The sequence below is a fragment of the Lepisma saccharinum genome, chromosome 13, assembly GCF_977018435.1.
Source record: "Lepisma saccharinum chromosome 13, izLepSacc3.1, whole genome shotgun sequence".
NCBI lineage: Eukaryota > Metazoa > Arthropoda > Insecta > Zygentoma > Lepismatidae > Lepisma > Lepisma saccharinum.
Genome location: NC_139241.1, coordinates 10,568,471 through 10,586,308, shown reverse-complemented (window position 1 = coordinate 10,586,308; position 17,838 = coordinate 10,568,471). Strand labels below are relative to the sequence as shown.

General features: G+C 40.2%; 1 protein-coding gene across 4 annotated transcripts in view; it reads right to left on the bottom strand.

Moving 5' to 3' along the window:
- LOC145997166 (uncharacterized) overlaps positions 1 to 17,838 on the bottom strand; it is a 177,374-nt gene that overhangs the window by 68,706 nt on the left and 90,830 nt on the right. For 3 of the 4 annotated variants that reach the window (XM_083133846.1, XM_083133848.1, XM_083133849.1), the window contains exon 2: positions 16,958 to 17,123. The exons of the other annotated variant lie outside the window; for it this stretch is intronic. In XM_083133846.1, coding sequence (XP_082989972.1) covers positions 16,958 to 17,073 — 116 coding nt within the window. In that variant the 5' untranslated portion in view covers positions 17,074 to 17,123. The remainder of the gene's footprint in view (positions 1 to 16,957; positions 17,124 to 17,838) is intronic. 4 annotated transcript variants of the gene reach the window in all.

The window sequence follows — 17,838 nt, the reverse complement described above, 5'->3', positions numbered from 1 at the left end:
CGCCACCGACATTCCGGCTTTGAGAATATATTTTTGATGTTGAAAAGTTCAGAGTATGTGCTGAACAAGAAGAACTGTTGAACTATCGTAATCAAATGGTATATAGCACGAGCTGTACGTAAGCTGTCTTCTGAAAATAGAGTTTGCAAGTGATTGGTGACGACAGGAGCAGAATAATTTAGACGCCAGTTTCTATTTGGGGGGGGGGTCTAAGAAAACCATAAGCCCAACTAACATAAAGCAACACATTTTGAAATATCTTAAAACTTTAATTTAACAAGATTGGATTAAAAGTGATTAATTATTGTGCGGGAGTGGTCTTCCAAAAGAAGGTCCTACCGGTACCAGCATGAATAACCATACTGCAGATTTTAAAATTTTGTTAGCAACAGTGCAAACATTTATGGCATATTTATTACTATCATTTAATGATACAGAAAACACACAAACATTACAAAGCACATACTGTGCTCGTTATTTTTTTTAAAAAAAAGTAATTGATATTTTCCGTAAGCGAACTCGAAATATCGATTATTTTAAAAACTGTGTATTTTCTACCCCTGGGTGACGACATCTAAAATTCTGCAGTACATAGCCCTCGTCAATATTCTAACACATTCTCTGGTTTTCTCTCTGTTGCTCCGGTGGTTGCTAGCACAGCGAACCCCTTGAACCTGGACCGGTCCTCTCGTTTCCTTTTTGATGAGCTCCTCCTCATTCGAAAATGAAGGGGGGGGGGGCTTAGGGGGTTATGCGAATGCTCATGGTGTATTAAGGTTAATATTGAGAGCACATGTGATTTCACACACCCCTCCCCCCGTTATTGCCAGAGTGAAAAATTCATAGCTACAAAAATCACCCGTCCCCCCTCCTTGTTCAAAAATCTAGAAGGAAAAACTGCAAAACCAGTTCTTTTTTTTTTATTTGGTTTGATTTTCGTTATTGTCGCTTTTCTACCACTTTTCGCAAAATCGCGACGATGAAAACAAGTTGGCGACATGATGAAATTCATGAAGGGACACTCACTATGCACAGCCTTGGATTCGAACACGGGACCCCTGGAATCGTAGCGGGCTGTCATAACCACTTCGTCAAGGAGGTCGGCTTCACTACCAAACTCACGACGCAAGTGGATGACTACGGGTACAAGGCCGACTAACTTTGTACCCGGTTGAAGAACTCTATAAGCTACAAATTTGTTACCTGATTGTTCTCTCTCTCTCTATCTTGCATCTTTATCTATCTTAAATATATATATATATATATATATATATATATATATATATATATATATATATATATATATATATATATATCCGATACCGCTTTGAACCGGTACCCATGCCGATACTCTTACTGATACCCACCAATACTTGAAAATTGCAAGAATTAAAATTTGTTCAAAGTACTGATCAATATTGGTGTGTAAATATTCTTCTCCAATCATATGCATCAATTTACTAAGAAATTTGCTTTAGAATATTCAGATATTACATCATAATACTAAAATACATGTTATGTACTAAAAAAAAAAGTAGTTCTCGTACAGAATTTGTGCAAAATAAAAAGGAATTGCACATTTTTGCGGATCCCGTGAAAGATCAAAATGCCGGAGAAGTATCGGCTGGTATCGGTAGATGAATTCCAACCGATACTTTCCGATACCAATACCACTGGTATCGGTATCGGCTCAGCCATGTACAAGAGAGAGAGAGAGAGAGATATTGAGAGGAAGTAAGGAAGGAAGAAAAATTATGGAAAGAGGAAAATACACGATGAGATACGGAGGGAGAGAGAGAGAGGATAAAAAGAGGAGGCGGGAAAAATGAGGAGAGAGAGAGGTGGGAGAAAAGAGGGAAGAAGAGCTAAGTGAAGTTCGTAAAAGCACAATGTGTATCCTAATTAGTCATGTTACAGCCTAACATTACACTCTTTCTGAGGATGAAGTTTGCAAATCGGATGAACTAATCTTACGTGGGAGGTCTCCTCTGTTCTCCACAAAGAGCCATGTCATCGTGAGTGACGTGTGTTGTTCGTCATAAGGATTATTTCGAGGATTCCGTTAACAAGTCACTTGGTGCAGAATTCTTACAAATTACAACGACGCAAAGGGATTATTAGCACTCGAATCAGTACAAATGCTTTCTGTTTTTACTACAGAGTGTATCAAAAGTCGCGCAACCATATGAAAATTGTGGGAGCTTCCTGCATTATAAACCCTCGCCCACTTACATGTGTTTAACCCTCCGGCACTCGCGCTTATTTCTGTCACATGAGTATTCGCGCATTGTTTTTTTACAACACTCACTATTTTCAGTCACAGAATTGCAATTCTTCAATAAAGTAGTTTTTTCTTATTTTCTTAATATTTATTAATGCTTTTTACACTAATTCTATCAATCATGAATAAAATAAAAAGGTTAACAAAATATACTCTTCAAACTCTGACAAGTTTTAGGTAAAATCTAATCTCTACTGAACATTACCTATACATAGAATTTAATATTTATTTATGTTATTTAGACAGAAATTCTATGAATAATTAATTCTATTAATCATTAAATAAAATAAACAGCGGAAACAATTTTTAAACAATTAAAACTTTCAGACAATTTTTTAGGCAAAATATTTATAATGTCTACTGAACATATAGGACACAGTACAACAGAGACATTCACTGCTTCATTCTTCTGTTGCAACTACACGAGTGAGTAATAAAACCACATATTTAGCAGTAACTATGAGGAAGGACCAACAAACGAATATATTGGTGGATTCCATTGTTGGTGACCAAGCTTCTCCATTTACTTTTAAAAATTATACATTGTTGTATTTTTTACAACAGCGCGAGTGCCGGAAGGAGACGTTTTGAATGCCACTTGCACAAGTCAGAGTAATTCCATCCAGAATGGCAATTTCGGTGAGAAAAACGGATACGGAATTATCACAGGGTTTAAGAATCGAAGGTTTGTGACAGACACCATGCTGACCGAAAGTGGTAGTAGTAGTAGTACACACAGTGTAGCACTTGGTGGATTTTTGAGATTTCAAGGAGAGAAAAAAGTAAGATTTTAGTTGCATATTCTCTTGGTTAGAAACACTACCAGTTTAAAATTTTGAATTAATTAATTTCTACAATTCCCTGCATGGAAGAAACTGAGAATCAGAAACATTTGAAAAATATGTGGTGATAATTTACAATGATGAAAACCCGTTTTTGGAGTGCGCGACTTTTGGAGCACACTGTATTTTTATGATTAATAATTATTGTTGTTGTTGTTATTCTTACTATTATCTTTCCGTTTAAACTAAGTTCATGATAGGCCAGAAATCTCGCCTACTGACGATTCAAAACCGGCTGTTATTCACAAAAGTTCGATGTGAAATTGGTGTACGGGGTGACCCTTTGTGTGGACACACCCAAATGACAACAAATGACAATAGTAACCCTGGACTACATTATTTCAGATTAACGAGGTTCTGACGTCTGGACTCTCAGTCAGTAAAGTCCTCTATGGAATTCGCGTCCACGTGTGTTTTTGTCCCTTCATCCACCTAATCAGTCATCACTAGAGCTAGGAGTTTTATGCCCTAAAAATCACCAAAATATTCAAAATAAAATATGCTCTTATGACCTAACATTTTACAGAATATGCACTATAATTTGAATAACTAGACTGTTTCAAACATCAATATCTAACTTATGCTGAGATATTTTCACATACGTACTATTTTTAGTTCACTTCATGGGCCCTGAGTTGCAATGCACAATTAATACTTTCTCTAAATTTTCAAAGAAAAATGAAAAAGATTTTGCTACAGTAAAAAATGAAAATAAAAAAACCTCTCGAGTAAACATGGGAGTAAGAACGAATCGAATCCACTTCGAAAATGACTGTATATTTCTTGAAAATGCAAAAATATGCTGAATATGACCGAAAATCCATCAAAATATGTTGTATCAGGCAAAAATGGCCAAATATGCCAAAATATGCCCTTAAAAACCACCTTAACTTAATTAGTTTCTTCATAATATGAATTTCTATATGTTTGGGGAACACATCACTCTTACCAAAAAAAAATATGCTAAGTCATGAAAATCCTATCCCTAGTCATCACCATTCGTTCTCAAAAGTGGCAGATAAGCGAAGCAAACTAAATCAAATAAACAAATCAATCAAACTATATATTTCACATTTGGCACGCATGTACTTCGTTGATACGGGACTTCATTTGCCATACTGGACTATATGTAGCTATATTTCTATATTTGGCTAATATGGTAACACAAACCATCATATTATGAATTCATTTCAGATTCTTGTTGTAACAATAGCAGACATTTCCAAAATGTTTGCATTTTGTTATTTTGGCAGTAGTTTATCATACGGTAATCTTAGTAGAGTCGAATTACTTTCGGAACATCTGCAGCGGACTACGCGAGTCTATCTAGCGAGCCTATTGGGCGTGTAGAGCCTGAGCAGGGTGCTTAGCGAGAGGTTCTGGGTTGAGCGGACGTCAGTGGCTCGCTTCGTTCCTTGGCTGCTTCGAGAGTTGTGACTCGTTCCGAAGCTTCAAATGTATAACAGCCAAAGGTGTTATGGAAATAATCTTCCTCTAATACAGATATTCCTTGCACGGGAGGCATCGTCGGTCGCGTTCGTGCTCTCTTCATCAGATTCGTGAGTAACAGAGCACTGTGGATTTGTAATATCGGCAAAAGAAACAGGACGCGAAAGAAACGCAGTATTTTTATACCTGTCAACGCAAGCGGATTCCCCTCAACTGTTTAGTGGCCTTGAGGTGCAGGTGGGATACTCTCACAGAACGTAGAGGTCGCTGGCCTCCACAAGTGAAAGCGATTGGTTGATTGATTGAATTGTTTTTATGTACAGTAAGGCTAATCGGGACTGGACTTAGTTTAAAGTGTTAGTTTCAGAACCATTCTGCAATGTGGCTCCACCGGGTATTGAACCCGAGATCCCTTGATTACAAGGCGACGACGTTACCATAACGCCATCGACAAGGCACAGACAAGTGGAAGCGAGTTGCTCGATCTAGGTAGGTACGTAAATTTTACTGCAACGTAATTGTCAAGATAAAAGTAGGAGAAGTAAGTGACGTTCGTGCATATAATATGAAGTGCAAAAGCATTACTTCTAAAAGCAAATCGTACTGTACGAGGGCCGCACTGAAAGTTTCAGGAATCAGGTACTGGCAACTATGCAATCTGTTAGATTTTGTTATATTTATAAACTGTGATATTTATCGACTGTAATTACAAGGACTGATGTAACACGGATTCGTTTTCGTTTCAGGATAGAAGTTTGAAGTGAGGTGTTTGTAAAAAAAAAAAATGGAATTAACAAGAGAGAACTTACGTGCCATGATTTATTATGATTTTCGGCAAGGTTTAACACAGCAACGGTGTGTTCCTCGAATGATCGAAACTTTTCACGAAGATGCCCAATCAAAGACGACAATTTATCGCTGGTTTCAAGAATTCAGATGTGGCCGGGTTAGCCTTAGTGATGAAATTCGTGAAGGCCGCCCATCGACAGCCATTGTGCCAGAAAACATTGATGCAGTTCGTGAACTAATCAACAGTGATCGACACGTGACTTATCGCGAAATTCAGGGTTCCTTAGGTATTGGCATGAGTCAAATACAAACAATTTTGCACAATCATTTAGGTGTGAAAAAGCTTTGTGCCCGTTGGATCCCACACAATTTAACAAAAGCACAAAAAGACGACCGTGTGAAGTGGTGCAAGGATATGATCAAACGGTTCAAGTCGGGATCATCAAATCTTGTGTTTAACATCGTCACAGGCGATGAATCGTGGATTTACTCTTATGAACCTGAAACAAAGCAACAATCTGCTGTGTGGGTGTTCCAGGATCACCCTAAACCAACGAAAATTGTTCGTGCACGCAGTGTGTCGAAAAAAATGGTTGCCTCTTTTTTCGGTAAATCAGGTCACATTGCGACTGTTGCACTAGAGAATCGTAGAACAGTCAATGCACAATGGTATACCACAATTTGCCTGCCACAAGTACTCCACGTGCTCAGAACTTCAAACCCCAATCGTCGAATCATTCTGCATCATGACAATGCCAGCTCGTACACAGCATCTGACACAAGGAACTTTCTGGACCATGAACAAGTTGAACTCATGACTCATCCAGCTTATTCACCTGACTTAGCCCCATGTGATTTTTTTTTTATTTTGGTCCCAACAATTAAGAACAAGTTGCGTGGTAAGCGATTTTTCACTCCCGAAGAGGCTATCGAAGCATACGAAATTCATGTCTCGCAGGTACCAACTTCAGACTGGCATAACTGTTTCAACAATTGTTTCCATCGCATAAAACAATGCATTGCTGTAAAGGGTGAATATTTTGAAAAGCAATAAAAAATTGATGTACTTTCATTCTTGTTCTTTATGTCATTTTCCCGAAACTTTCAGTGTGGCCCTCGTATACGCACTATCAACATACCATCACGAAACCCAATGATTGGTAAATCTTATCCTACTATAAAACAACGATTCTTATTTTTAAAACAAATAACTTTAAAAAGGTGCATTTTCCGCAGCAAGTAAACGAAAGGAAAATTTTAATTTCCTGATGATAAAGCCATATCCTCTCCGAACTTTCTAACCCAAGACGCGTTAATCGGTCACGTCACATTCTCTAACGTGCGATTCCCGTGCCATCATCATTAAGGACGTGCTTTCCAATATTTTCCTGCCACATTATTTAATTACACGCCGTGCTGACATTTATGGGAAATGGTAACACGATTAACTTTTGTTTCCATGTTAGAAAAACACTAAAGCTGCTCACCAAGGCAATCCTTTACTTACGTAAAAAAAAAATATATATATATGAAATGTTTTGAACCTGGGACCCCTGGCGTCGTAGCGCGCTGTGCTAACCACTCCGCCACGGAGGTCAGCCCCGATATAGGATTGAAACGTTACGTGTGGAGAGTTTTTTACGTATATAAAGTACTACCTTCGTCAGCTCCTTTAGAATTTTTCCCTTCATAGGAAACGTTCCTAACGTTGTAAAGTGCTTTTACTTCTTTATCTTAACCAGCCTGAAAACTATCTAAGCATGGTTATTGGACGATTAATATGAACATCATCACTTCATAAACTTACCTCAAGAATATCTGGAACATGCACGCACACACACACTCACACGCACAAAGTTAGTCTCAAATTTGCAATAATAATAATAATAATAAGCCTCTTAACTAAAATAAAACTGAGGTCTGGGCCTTAACAAGAAAATAACATATGTGTGTCAAAAACTTCCTCACTCATATTTTTTAAAAAGCTTATGCAGTCATAGATTCCTTGGCAAGAACCAAAACTATACTCTCTCTGGGGATAAAATATCCACACACTAGTTTAAAGTTGAGGCTGTGAAGGGACACTCAGCACACACAAGGACAAACACAGGACAACACGACCTCACAAAGGATTATCCTGGTTTGTTCAGGCGCCAGAGCCTCGTTGGTCTACAGCAGTTGAGGCTGTCAAGGCGAAAGAGAAACACGCCGTTAACATTGACCTCCTGAACCCATAAACATGATCCTGCGACTTTTGAGAGCGTAGAACAGCCCACATGAGGCACGACGAAATTCGATCGCATATCTTCCAACATGATTGGTTCTTCTTGTTCGGCATTCTCCACGTTTCCAGGCGTGGACTTACATGGCAGGGCGAGACCTACACAAGGGAGCGGATGGTGCAGTGGGGATATTAATTATTGCGATGCCAATTCGTGCTTCTGTTCTCGCATCTTTGCGGAGGATGTAAAGGTTCAATAGCCCCCTCTGCAGTATGGTCTAGAAATTTACTTACGCACTGACGGTGTTATGGGCAATCGAGACTGGACCTACAGTTTAAAGTGTAATCCGAGGCACTGTAAAAAGCGCATCGAACCCGTGATAGCCTTCAATGATCGAGTGATTTATTTTACTTCGCTTTCCTGCCACTTTTGGCTAATAGCGATCAGGATGAGTAATTATAAGATGCAACTGATGAAGGGACAAACAGAGAAAACCTATGGCCAGTCCAGGATTCGAACCTGGGACACCAACCATCCTAACGAGATGTGCTAAACTCTCTGCCACCGAAGTTGGCTTCAATAAATAAATGGGACACAGAATTATCCACTAAATCACAGAAATTATCGTACTACTCTAGTCCCCGTTTTATTCTTTACCTCCCCTCCCACACCGCGGCGAACTGCAGAGGGTTGTGCGCTGTATAGAAGGGAATGAAACTTACGCTTATGAGAGTTTAATTTTACTTGTTCTCTTTGGAATATCAAACTTCCGATGGAGTAGAAAAACAAATGAACGGAAAGAGGACAGGTTGAAGATTTTGTTTGTGGTGGGGAAAAGGCGAAACTTCCATTTGATTAGCCGTAAGTTAAAGTTACTTCTCCATAAGGAATGCATGGGATTCTGTAAATACATAATAGCTTAACAATCAACTTCAAAAAAACACTTCCACTTGCAACATGTGAAGATGTTCAAACTCTCTTGTACAATGTTTTTTTTTTTTTTTCAGTAGCACTGCCCATTCTGACGACATTGAAATGAATGCACACTTGGTGTGAAACTATCACTCTTCTCCTAATTCTATTTTGTCCCCGATGGCATATAGTGTTAACGTCATCACCTATACCGCGTTTGTTACAACCTGTCCCGGTTCTCGCGCTAGCTGGTCGCTCCCTTTTCTCCGTGCTGGGGAAAGTCAAAGCCAGGCAGCCAATTAAAATACGCAACGTCACAACAGCGTCTACGTAAGCGCCTCTCTTCTGGCTTCCATTCGCTCCTCGCTGCCCAGCAGACGATTTTTTCCTCGTTTCTCATTGGCACCGAAACTGTCGAGCGCTCCCTAGCGCGGGAAGCGGGACAGGTTCTACCAAACGCGGTATAGTAATCAAAAGATCCAGGATTCGATACCTGATGGAGACACACAGTGATTCGGATCCCACTTTATACTGTAGGTCCAGTCCCAATTAGCCTATCTGTGCTAAAGTGGACCTAAAACAAGAACTCAACTCAAGAACACACGCGCCGCTTCTCTATTTCTTTGGTAAATCGCGACGATGAATGGCCATCAAGTAAGCACAATAACTACTTATCCCTTGCAGCTTAATCTTACTTCATCACTCCCCGCAGCGGGACCCTTGAAGGCACGTATCTCCCGATCGACACAGGCAGGATGCAATGCAACGCTCTGATTCCTTCACTTCCTCCTGCACTTAATTGTTCAATGCTTAAGCCAAGTTCGCACTAACCTATTAAACAGGTAGTTTCATTAGTTCAAATGTACGATAAAAACATTTCGGTGCAAGAATTGCACTGCGGGGAGGTTAAATCTGCTAGCTGTGCAATATCAGGGTATCTACCAAAATAACAAATCCAAAATTCTTGACCTCTTGCAGTTTTCTTGACCTTCCCCCCCATTTTTTCCTAGCATTTATTTAATCGTCCCCTACTTAGGTGTAGTTGCAAAATTAAGAAGAATATATATTTTTATTCAATAAAAAACCTCTAACACAAGGCCGGTTAAGATGAAAAATGAAGTTGTACTTTAACAAGAGATTTTGACTTGATTTACATGTAGTTATTAATGCATGTACAAATTAATGCTTTAGACTTCATTCTGGATGGGGAATGGCCACATTACTTTATTTAATATTTTTACAAAACTTCAAGCATACAAGGATGTTAATCTTAGGAAAGAAAATGAACAAATCCTAACTACAATTCAACACAATTTTAAACTTCCAATTATTCAATTTTATCAAATCCCAGTACAGGTATATAACAATGTAAGTTCACTATACTGTAAAAAAAATAGCAAAAATTCTTGACCAAAAGCATAATTTCTTGACTTTTCCTTGACCTACCGTTGACATACTTGACTGGTAGATACCCTCAATATAAAATTGGCGTTTTCATAAACATCTGTCGTCAGATTTCAAAACGTGAAATATTTTTTTCTCGTGTTTCCTGTTGAAATTTTAGTTCCGTTTTGTTGGCGCGAATAACAAAAAGCTGACCAATTCTGTACAAGACAGACTCGAGGCAAGTGGTTTTTACTCAAGTGACGTGTCGGCAATGATGCCTCATTCAACGGAAGGAAATTTGTCCGTCTGGACTGTTGTTCACTACTGTTCACATAAAGTGGCACATATTTCAACTGTTCAACCCTATCAAATGTGCCACTTCATGTGAACAGAGTTTACAAGATGGATATACAGGGTGTATCAGAAGTGACAGCGCAAACGGAAACGCTGAAAAGTGCACGATAGTAGAAGCAAAAAAAAATCTCAGTACATGGGGTTGCAAACGAACAGTTTGCGCGATCATTGCCAACCTATGGTTACGATCCGCTACTGGCTTCATTGTTTGTACACATAGTAGGATTGTCACTTTACAAGTGGCGTGCCTGTTAAGCCTTCCCTGCTCAGGACGTATGGTTTGTTTACAACACCCCCTTTCGGCAGTGTTCAGTTTTAAACAAAAAACCACGGAATGGGCAAGGAGACAAGCGTACGACGTGTACACACAATCAAGTCCGTGTGGGATCCTAACCTTACATTCGCAATTACCTCGCAAACGGATAGCCTACGACCCCATGTTTACTGAGACTGTTTTGCTTCTGCCATCGCGCACTTTTCACCGGTTCAGTTTGCGTTATCACTTCTGATACACCCTGTATATGTCAACTCCCGTGGCGAAGTGGTTATCATAGCGTGCTACGACGCCAGAGTCCCGAGTTCGAATCCCGGCAGGGATGGTTTGTTCTTTGAGTGTGTCTGTTCTTCAATTTCTTCATCACTCATCTACATCATCGTGATTAGCCAAAAGCGGCAGAAAAGTTAAGTAAACTAAACCAAATCAATCCATCATATAATCTATTACTATTAATCAATCAATCGTGTACACGTGCGGAATGGAAAGCGAGCAGCAGTACTGTTTAGTATGGTTTATTTCACATCGCTTTTTGGCCACTTTTGGCTAATCGCGATGACGAGGATGAGTGACGAAGGGACACTCACAAAGAACACCCATGAACTGGGACCTCTGGCATAATGCATTGTGCTAACCACTCCTCCATGGAGGTCGGCGAGCAGCGGTACTGTATCGTTATAAGACGGGCGGAAAGGAGGGAATGAGCAAGACAGTACCCGTTGCACAGTATGTTGCAATGAACCTTCGGGTTTAGGATACCAGACAGTTACTTTGTAGAAAGAGAGAGAGATGAATGTTTCTTAAAACCTGTGGCTCGCTAATCGACATTACCAAAATAGTCCATTACGACGCAGGCATTTCGCAATTGCTACTTTTGCTCTCCCGGTGCAACAATGCTTAATTGCCAAAAAACTTAATTGCGCTTATGCAGGCAGGCGGCGACTGAACAAGGCCACTGGAGCCATTCGCGAGGCATGAGGTAGACATCCTGATCTCGGCTGTTTTCCCCACACAGCATGAGATCTCGTTTCTCATCTCGACGATTTCACACAAGATGAAGCTTTTGGGTAGCATTTCTGCGTCTCTTCACAGGCGCTTTTTCATCTTCTGTTTCCAAGAAGACACAGTTTAGAAACTAACTGAAACAAATGAAAAGGTATGTAAAGCCCTATCACAGAGAGGCTATGGGTAAGAAAACTGATTGATTGATTTTCATAGTATAGGCACCTCAGCATATAGGCTATTTTAGACAGTCACGCAATACGGGGATAAGCTCCTTAACTAAAACAAAATTGAAGAGAGACTCCTAAGAAATTACGCCTCTTAACTTCATTACTCATTTTAAAAGAAAGGCAGGGGGGCCGAATTTTGTCCCCGCACCCAATTTCGTCCGCCTCGGTATATCGGAGCACAATCGGCGCCAGCATTGAGGATTGGGGAAGGCAAACAGAGCCAGCTGTGAAAATTTTGGGCTCAAGACAAATGATGGTCCGGTGTAATAAAGAAGTTTCGGTTTCGTGATAAGGTTACTTCTTGCAATATCATTGTTAGCAGTCATTTAAGCCCAGTATGAGAGTAGGTTTTATTTTCGCTGGATGTCATTGGCGTAGGTACGTTTATAGAAGGGTGCGTGCGTGTCAAGGTCACTTGTTGGACAGGTAGGAACCGCCAAGTTAGTTTGAGGGTTGTTCCTAATTTCGTCCCCCGTCATGTTCCTAATTTAGTCCACGGGATCCGCAGTACAAATGTTTCATATCGTTCAACGACTACGGCGCCCAAAACGTTGCAATTTTTTTGTGATACTTGCTTCGAAGGCTAAAGGTTCATCTTACAAACAAGAAATAACTTAAATTTCTTTTAAAGTAAACATAATATTGTTTCTGAGTAGTTCTAAATTTGTTTTCAGTTCGCCACCTTGGACTAATTTTTTGTAATGACCTTTTGTAAGTAACATGAATATCTTGGCAAATCATTATTACTCTCTTTCTTGCGACCTTGTTTTGGGGGGACGAAATTAGGCACGCTCTTTTTTGTTTTGCGATATGCGAGTACTTTCGAAATTATTGTTTTTTGGTACTAACAATTGATTATACAGGCGCTTGGACTCGGTTTCCAGGTAAAGAGATAGTTGACGCAGGTTATATAAAATTTTGGAGTTCTTACGTAATTTATTATGGTCTCCAGGTAAGCAAAAATGACTAGGGGATGATATTTGTGCCCCCTACCTTAATTCATTCATTTTTCTCATTCAAACAAATATCTTGGGTGCTTGAGCACTGAGGCTATTTGCGCCCATCGCATTACACGGGGATCTGTCCCTTAAGGCGAGGAGGGACAATTTCCCCTAGGTCTTTCTCGCTGGGGCAGCTGCTGATCACTGTTGCCAACTTCGCTCTTTTGAAGCCAGATCTGGCTCTTTCGTGCACTCGTTTGACTGTGAACTGTGGCACCCGCCCTCTGCCCCACTCTGTTGCCACCACTGGCTCCGGCCCATAAATAACAACTTTTGCCATGAGTGTACATTTTGCACGTGGCGTGATATTCGTATAGCTATAGGCTGAGTCACCCACCTCTTCTTTCCTCCCCATGTATTTTTATATATAGCGCTGTGGCTAAGATGAAGATGACAATTTTGTTATCCGGGAACCCTTTATTTTCGATTTTATATTAACATCATTGGATTATTGAGATTGGTGATGCCGCCAAATCTAGGCGGTGAAAACTAAGAATAAATTGCCATCACTTTAAAGATAACGGTAATAGCAGCACCCCCCCCCCCCCCTCTGACAACTAAAATTACCCTAGTAGGCACTTTATGCAGCCTTCGTTAATCTAGTTCCTTGAAAGTCCTCTTTAGCTATATTAATGGTGAAACTTAGCTCTTTATGCACATCAGGTTTGGCAACACTGCCAGGATGGCCGTAGGAGGCAAGGAGAAATGCAGTAGGCTTATGGGACCATTATTTTATTCGTTCTCTCGGGAATATCAAACATCCGATGACGTAGAAAAGTACATGGACGGAAAAAGGACACGTTGAACTATGTCATAGTAGTAGGAAAAGTCGAAACTCCCATTTGATGAGCCGTAACTTGAAGTTGAAGTCCCATAAGGAATACATGGGATTCGGTAAATACTAATTCATCATATTTTTCAAAAATCGTATAAGGCTTAATAATCAACTTAGGAAACCGCTTCCACTTGCCACATGAGGAGAAATTCATACTCTTCATTTCTAGCGGAGATCTTTTTAGTAGAAGTGGCCTCCCCGATGGCGCAGTGGTAGCGTCATTGCCTTGTAATCAAGGGGTCCCGGGTTCGATACCCGGTGGAGGCACAAGTGGTTCGGATCCCACTTTAAACTGTAGGTCCAGTCCCGATTAGCCTTACTGTGCATAAAGTGGACTTAAAACACTAACTCAATCAATCAATCAATCTTTTTAGTAGCATTGCTCATTCCAACGATATTAGTATAAATGCATGCCTGGTGCGTAATTGTCCCTATTCGCCTTAAACATGGTCTAACGACTAAAAATTGTTAAAAGCTCAGGCTGTAAAGAAGATGTCAGCTCATATAAGGACAAAACACGCCCCTACAAAGGATTATACTGGCTGCAAGTCCAGACGCCAGAACCTCGTTGGCCAAGGAGTGGAAGTGGAAGTGGGTCGACTTTTGGGTGCCTTACCAGAAGGTTACCCCTTACACCCTGAAATTGAGTTTGGGGTGGAACTTCGTGTGGTGGTTGGGTACGTTATCTGATATGACAAGATTGTAGCGCGCACTAGCCAGGCATTACTGAGAAAAATTTCTCTGAAGTTTCGAAGTTTTCCAAGACCGACTCGTCAGGCGAAGATATTGTCGGACGGTTGTAACTTGAGCAACTACTCCTATTTATTGCATTTATTTTAATAATTTATTGAAATAAAGATGAAGTAAAATATTATTATTATTGGGAGGGAAATGTGCTTTTCTTTCAATTTTCCAGCAGTGACTCATCCAACAAATATTCGGCTTAGATGTGCCCGTGACCGTATGCATGTACTCCGATTCTAAAAGAGATAAGCGAAGGATTCCAGGTAAAAAGCGCGAGAACAGTCTAGGGTCTGCCTGTAGACAGTTGTGTGGTTCGTTACCAACATTTCATTTTTGGCTCTTGCAGTGGCTCTTATCATTTTCATATATAAAATTAAAGAAAACATTAAAAAACAGCATCCCCCCCCAAAAAAAATAGTACCAGTGTTTGTGATGCGTGTTTTGTGTGGTTCAGGTGAAATGTGTAAATATCTGAAAACATTTGTTGTTACAGTTTAGTAGTAAACTTGTTCTGTCAGCAAGATGTGTGTATGTATGTATTTTTATGTGCTATGTATTATATATGTATTAGTGTTCGGAAAGTTACTTTTTAAAAGGTAACTAGTTACAGTTACTTGCTTAAAAAAGTAACAGTTGTTCGATTTAAAAAGTAACTCAGTTACAGTTACTTCCTATTGGAAATTTTCTTGCAAACAAATTACACAAATCGATTACTAATTGTAATAAAAAAGAAAGAGATCTATCAGATGCTGCTTACACGAGGGGGACAATTATGAGGCCACAGCTGAACAAACTACAGAAACTAGACACTTCACAGCACACAACTGAAATGGCAAACTGACAGCAATAGGAAAGAATCCTCCTCCTAATCTCATCTTCCTGCTTCTGGGAAATCCATCCTTCTTCAGACTTATTCATATCGCTTACAATTAAGTACTACCAAACGAAAGATGAAACCTGTGATATACCTGTCACTCTGAAATGCTTGGAACCCAGAGCCTAGGGACTGGCCATGGACAGGAGACAATGCTAGTTCGACAACTTTCTCTTTTCCTCTTCCATTGTTTGCAGGAATTAATGTAACAAAGGATGGACATTTGTATCGCAGCAGAAACTGGTAGTTTATGGATGGTTCTGGTTCACTTTGAGTCCTAAATACCAATAATTTACGACCCTTATATAGCAACTTAAGTGTCATCGAGAACTCTAAATGTAACTGTAAAAGTAACTGTTGAAACGTTACTTCTATTCGAAAAAAGTAACTCAGTTACAGCTACTTGGTTTTAAAAGTAACTAGTTACAGTTACATTTCTTCAGAAAAAGTAACTGCTACTTGTAACTGAGTTACTTCCAAACACTGATATGTATGTGAATATTTGTGTGTGTGTGTGTGTGTGTGTGGAGGCGGCAGGAGGGAGAGATGGTGAGAGAAAGGATGGGTGTATGTTCGGTGTTTATATATGCGTACAGTCACCCGCAAATCAAGTTGACACCTAGATTCTGAACTAGTAGTTTTCCTGCGAGGCGTTATGTGTGTTGCCTAACTGTGCGGCGACAAGTGGATTTTAATAGAAAATGTTCAATGCCAACTTCTATCAGCGCCGTCGAGTTAGGTAACACACGACGGAGGTCAGAGGAAGAGAAAGAGGCCTGCACCCTTCCTCTCTCTCTCTCTTTATTTCTGCTTTCTCTCTCCTCTCTCTCTCTTTCTCCCTTTCACTTTCTCTCCTTCAGATAGAATTCTTCATCCTTCTTCTTCTCCTATTTTCTTCCTCTCTCTACTATCGGCGAAATCGATCATGAAATTGATTACACAACTCTTTCTCTCTCTTTCTCTATCTCCGAGGAAGAGAAGAAGGAAGGAGGGGAGAGAGAGATATAAAGTATTTTCTCCTTTCTTCTCTCTTTTAAAGAGAGAGAGAGGGGGGAGGGGAAAGTAAAAGAAAGAAGGAGAAGAGAAAGATAAAGAGAGAGAATGAGATAAAGAGAAGAGATAGAGATATATAGAAAGAAAAAGAGAGAAAGAGGAAGAGAGAAGAGAGAAATATAGAAAGAAAAAGAGAGAAAGATAAGTAGAAAGAAAGAAAGAAAGAAAGAATGAATGAAGGAAAGAGAGTTGGTTTGAGTTGGTGTTTTAAGTCCACTTTATGCACTGTAAGGCTAATCGGGACTGGACCTACAGTTTAAAGTGGGATCCGAACCACTTGTGCCTCCACCGGGTATCGAACCCGGGACCCCTTGATTACAAGGCAATGACGCTACCACTGCGCCATGGAGGAGGCCCAGAAGGAAAGAGAGAAAGAGGACGAGAGAAAAAGAGTTTCTCTCTCCTCTCTTTCTTTCAAAGAGAGGGAGAGGGATTGGAGGAAAGCGAGTGGTTCAGTATCTGGGTGTCCCAGTTTTACTGCCGTTCACTGTACATGTGTATAAATTTTATATTGCTACCTTCTGCAATTGGAGACTTGTCTCTGTTGAGGGTAAATAAATAAATAGGATTCCCCCCACTTCGAGCACTGAATACAACTAATGAGAATCGTCGAAACAGGTTCCCTCGCATTACTCGCTCTCATCTATACATTCACAAAGGAATCTGACACAACATAGCGTGATTTAAGATGTCCATTGCAAGTACTTACTTGGGAGTCCTCCTGCAGCCGCAGATGCATGCCGTGATGACCGCCACGAGGGCCACCGCGCTACCGGCCGTCACAGCCCAAAGCCACGTCTCGGGGCTTCCCGGGTCGCCCACCATCCTCAGTCCACAGCCCGGCCAGGCTGCACCTCTCCCAGGATCATCGTGCTCTGAAAGGAGAAGCACATATTATATGCAAACATTGAATACTATCAAAATAATAATAATTTTTATAAACTAATAAATCAAACTCAATTCCAAATATACAGAGTGAACCAGGAACGTATATTCTAGGCCAGCTAGGCTATCTGTGAAGCCTGAAGTCTAGAGAATAAAATACAGGCGAAAAATCGATCAGAAATTGTAAATAAAATTATTCATATCAGTGATATGACGATGATTGTGATTCTGGAGTTGGCAACCTGATTTCTTGTGAGTTGGCAACCTGATTTCGTGTGAGTTGGCAACCTGATTTCGTATGAGTTGGCAAACTGATTTCAACTGATTTCCTATGAGTTGACAACCTGATTTCCTATGAGTTGGCAACCTGATTTCCTATGAGTTGGCAAACTGATTTCAACTGATTTCCTATGAGTTGACAACCTGATTGCTTATGAGTTGGCAACCTGATTTCCTATGAGTTGGCAACGTGATTTCCTATGAGTTGGCAACGTGATTTCCTATGAGTTGGCAACCTTATTCCTTATGAGTTGGCAACCTTATTCCTTATGAGTTGGCAACCTTATTCCTTATGAGTTGGCAACCTGATTGCTTATGAGTTGGTAAACTTATTTCTATTCATAGCCTAGGACCTTATGACACAGTGACATACCCCAGACCTTTGACTTAGTTAGGCCACTGGAGTGAACCAAAAGTAGGTGGACA